The sequence below is a fragment of the Aegilops tauschii genome, chromosome 2 (genome assembly GCF_002575655.3).
Source record: "Aegilops tauschii subsp. strangulata cultivar AL8/78 chromosome 2, Aet v6.0, whole genome shotgun sequence".
In the NCBI taxonomy this organism is placed as follows: Eukaryota; Viridiplantae; Streptophyta; class Magnoliopsida; order Poales; family Poaceae; genus Aegilops; species Aegilops tauschii.
Genome location: NC_053036.3, coordinates 649,336,264 through 649,339,933, shown reverse-complemented (window position 1 = coordinate 649,339,933; position 3,670 = coordinate 649,336,264). Strand labels below are relative to the sequence as shown.

Below are 3,670 nucleotides of genomic sequence, written 5' to 3'. Positions count from 1 at the left end.
TCTCTATCGTTTGAATTCTAGTAGCTAGAAGTTGAGGAAGAAAATCAATGTTGCTACAAGACTTTAATGGTGTGCGATGGGTGCCACTCGCCGGTGTGGATAATTGCAAGTCAGTTTCCATGCCATATAGTCTCCTTGGTCTGATTGTTCCATCCCCACCCCATTTCACCGCTTCGTCTTCTCCCTGGTCATTCTCCATGGAATTTGGAATTCATATTTTATTGATGTTGTTTTTACTACCAACTGAATGAAGGTGCTCTTAGTTGACGTATTGGCGAGTTGTAGAGAGGCGATGGCCATGGCGGGCATGTCAGCACAATGGTGTGACAGTGGCGACTTTCCTAGTGGAGTTGAGGAGAGGTGATGATTAAGTGGGCCTAAGGCGATGGTAGCGGCTGCTCCTAGACGAGGAGCTCCTCCACCACCCAGGTCAACTTCTCGCTGCAGGCCCAATCTTTATTTCAACCTCCATATTATGTTGATCCATCTGAAACAACATTTATCTCTAATTGGTATTTTCATGTGATGACAATGTGGTTAGTGGAACTAATGAAGATTGTTAATGTTTATCTAGGTCATTTGTTCCTTGCAAATTTACTGAGAAAATGATTGCCCCCCCCCCCCCCCCCACTTCAAAAAGGTTAAAGGCATGATTTTCAATTGACTTGAAGCTTTGGTTTCGGTATATTTCAGTCGTAAGAGAACCACACTAGCTATCAAGAGGGGTCGAGGTGCTCGAATGATGGCATAGGAACACTTCAAACATATACACAAACTACTCGGCACCTCCTACTTCAAAAAGTATCGACTCCCACCTCGACACCTCCTAAGTGTCCATGTTCACAATACCCCGTGCACACGAAAAAGTCAACTACATAATTAACTCTAGATTGAGACAAAATTAGGGGATGGCTCGGTCTCCGTGGATTTGAAGGAGTTGATAGTAAAACCGATGCTTCAAAATGTTTCCAACAATAGTCTTTTCAAAACATTGATTTTATCTTTTTTCAGACCTAGTCTTGCATGAATGTGATTTCATCACAACAATTCGCTTGCAGTTAAAACATTCATCAATGTTTATCACAAAACTTCAGAATTTTTTGTATTATTTTACTTTTTTTGGATTTTACTGATCATTAGAGAGCATGTGAGCTCGGCTGGTTCTACTGTCCCGGTCCAGGTGTGTTAATGGTGTCGCCATGCAAGAGCATTAATAAATAAACACGCTTGGAACGGCATATGAAGGTTTTTCTAGCCAATGATTGGACCATGCATGCGTAATTAAATTACTAGTACCACCACCAGTGCTTGGTCATTTCCTGGGTGGCAGTTTCGGCGCTGGATTTAGTCTTGGGAATAAAGGGGGAATTATTCACAGATATTAAGTGGGACTTTGTTGATGCCGCCGTAGGATAGGTTAAGGGTCAGACCAATTTTTTTGTCCTAAATGTAATGAAAAACCACCGTGTTTATATGAATATCATTTGGTTTAGTTGAACTGTGTTTGAAATGTATGCAGCCAACGTTGAATGGCCGGCTCCTGCAACCATGTCCGCGGACTGATCTCTTCCTATCCACGGACGGATACCAAAACAAATTTGCGGGTCAGCGTGGGAGATGCTCTGATCGGTGGCAGTTTTGGTGCTGCACTAAGTCATGGGAATTAAGGGGAACTTTATTCACAGAAATAAAGTGGGGCTTTGTTGGTGTTGATTGGCTATTTTCAGAGATGAAATAATCGCTTACACGAACAAAATGGCGGAGATGCATGGCGACGAAGGGACTGGAGTCCTACTCGTAAACATGTGAGGGTGATGTGATGATTGGCCTGCCGCAAAACATTTGACTGGTCACTTTTTTCGTTTGGAGTTCCTATCTAACGTCTGTCTGTTCGCATGCTCTTTCTCTCTCCATCCGGTCGCTCGTTGACACTTGCGAAAGACCCTGTATAAATTGCACACTCCACAAACATCTGATCGACCTCGCGCAAAGAGGAAGTGCAACAACCACCCTCAGGCCATCCAGGTTTCGGTCGCCATGGAAGATGTCTCCACAACAAGCATCACCGATGCCGCGCGCTTGGTGCAGCTGCTCAAGATCGACGGCTATTGCGCGACCGATAACGTAGGCGCGAGCAACAGCTATTCCATCAAATCCAGATGGAACGTCGACGGGTATGATTGGAAAATCTGTATCTATCTTGATCTCCAATGGTCGGTAGCACTGGAGCTAATCTTCCGAAGTCGATCCCGCGCCAACAATTATGTGAGGGCAAATCTCGGTTGCCGGTTTGTAGATCCGAAAGGAATTCTCACTCCATCCGAGCAGAAGACCGTGTCAGGGGAGTTCATGTATAACTCACATCACTCATCTAAATTGATGCTCATGAAAAGATGTGATCAAGGATGATGCCCTGACTCTGGAGTGCACCATCACCGTCCTCAAGGAATTACCAATGCAAACATTCCCCGTCAAACAAATCCCAATGCCTGTCGTGCCATCTTCCAACTTGCACGAGCACTTCGGCGAGCTCCTGCTGAGCGAGAAGGGCGTGGACGTCACATTCCTCGTGTCCGACGAGTCTTTTGTGGCGCACAAAGCCGTACTCGCCGCGAGGTCCCCTGTGTTCATGGCCCAGTTCTACGGGCAAATGATGGAGAAGAGGTCACATCGTGTCGAAGTTAAAGACATGGAGGCGGCAGTGTTCAAGACGCTTCTCCGATTCATCTACACCGACACGGCGCCGGACTTCGGCCAGCAGCAGAAGGAGCAGGCGACGACGATGGCACAGCATCTGCTGGCAGCCGCCGATAGGTACGGTCTGGACAGGCTCAAGCTGATCTGCGCGGGTAGGCTCGCCGGCAGGATCGACGTCAGCACGGTTGCGACGACATTGGCATTAGCCGAGCAGCACAACTGCTCAGGGCTCAAGTCTAGGTGCGTCAAGTTCATCGTCAAGATCCCTGCTGTTCTTGACGCTGTGCTGGAGACGGAAGGGTATAAACACCTGGAAGCGAGTTGTTCTTCTGTGCTTGATTCGGGTATTTTCTTAAAATATTAACTTCAACTCCTGGAACATCTCATATGGTCCATGACGTTCAAAACGTCTTTGAAGTCCCGATTCTAAGCCATTAAGCATGATGCACTAAACTATCAAGTAGTCATCATATTGAGCTAGCCAAACGTTCATAACGTCTGCATCTGCTCCTGCAATAGATCTGTCACCTAGCGGTGCATCAAGAACATAATTATTCTGTGCAGCAATGAGGATAATCCTCAGATCACGGATCCAATCCGCATCTTTGCTACTAACATCTTTCAACATAATTTTCTCTAGGAACATATCAAAAATAAACACAGGGAAGCAACAACGCGAGCTATTGATCTACAACATAATTTGCAAAATACTATCAGGACTAAGTTCATGATAAATTTAAGTTCAATTAATCATATTACTTAAGAACTCCCACTTAGATAGACATCCCTCTAATCCTCTAAGTGATCACGTGATCCATATCAACTAAACCATATCCGATCATCACGTGAGATGGAGTAGTTTCAACGGTGAACATCACTATGTTGATCATATCCACTATATGATTCACGCTCGACCTTTCGATCTCCGTGTTCCGAGGCCATATCTGCATATGCTAGGCTCGTCAAGTTTAAC

At 45.5% G+C, this 3,670-nt stretch overlaps 1 protein-coding gene across 1 annotated transcript; it reads left to right on the top strand.

Moving 5' to 3' along the window:
- The first annotated feature begins 292 nt into the window (after positions 1-292).
- Positions 293-3,061, top strand: LOC109784954 (BTB/POZ and MATH domain-containing protein 2-like). The gene is made up of 4 exons (XM_073509705.1): positions 293-360; positions 1,141-1,180; positions 1,520-1,604; positions 2,394-3,061. The coding sequence occupies exons 1-4, from the start codon at positions 293-295 to the stop codon at positions 3,059-3,061; spliced, it is 861 nt and encodes a 286-aa protein (XP_073365806.1).
- The last annotated feature ends 609 nt before the right edge of the window (positions 3,062-3,670 follow it).

Coding starts and splice junctions, on each gene's coding strand:
- LOC109784954 (XM_073509705.1), top strand. CDS start 293: ATGGCCATGGCGGGCATGTCAGCACAATGGTGTGACAGTGGCGACTTT. Junction 361..1,140: donor CCTAGTGGAGTTGAGGAGAG/GTGATGATTAAG, acceptor ACTGATCATTAG/AGAGCATGTGAGCTCGGCTG. Junction 1,605..2,393: donor ATACCAAAACAAATTTGCGG/GTCAGCGTGGGA, acceptor GCTCATGAAAAG/ATGTGATCAAGGATGATGCC.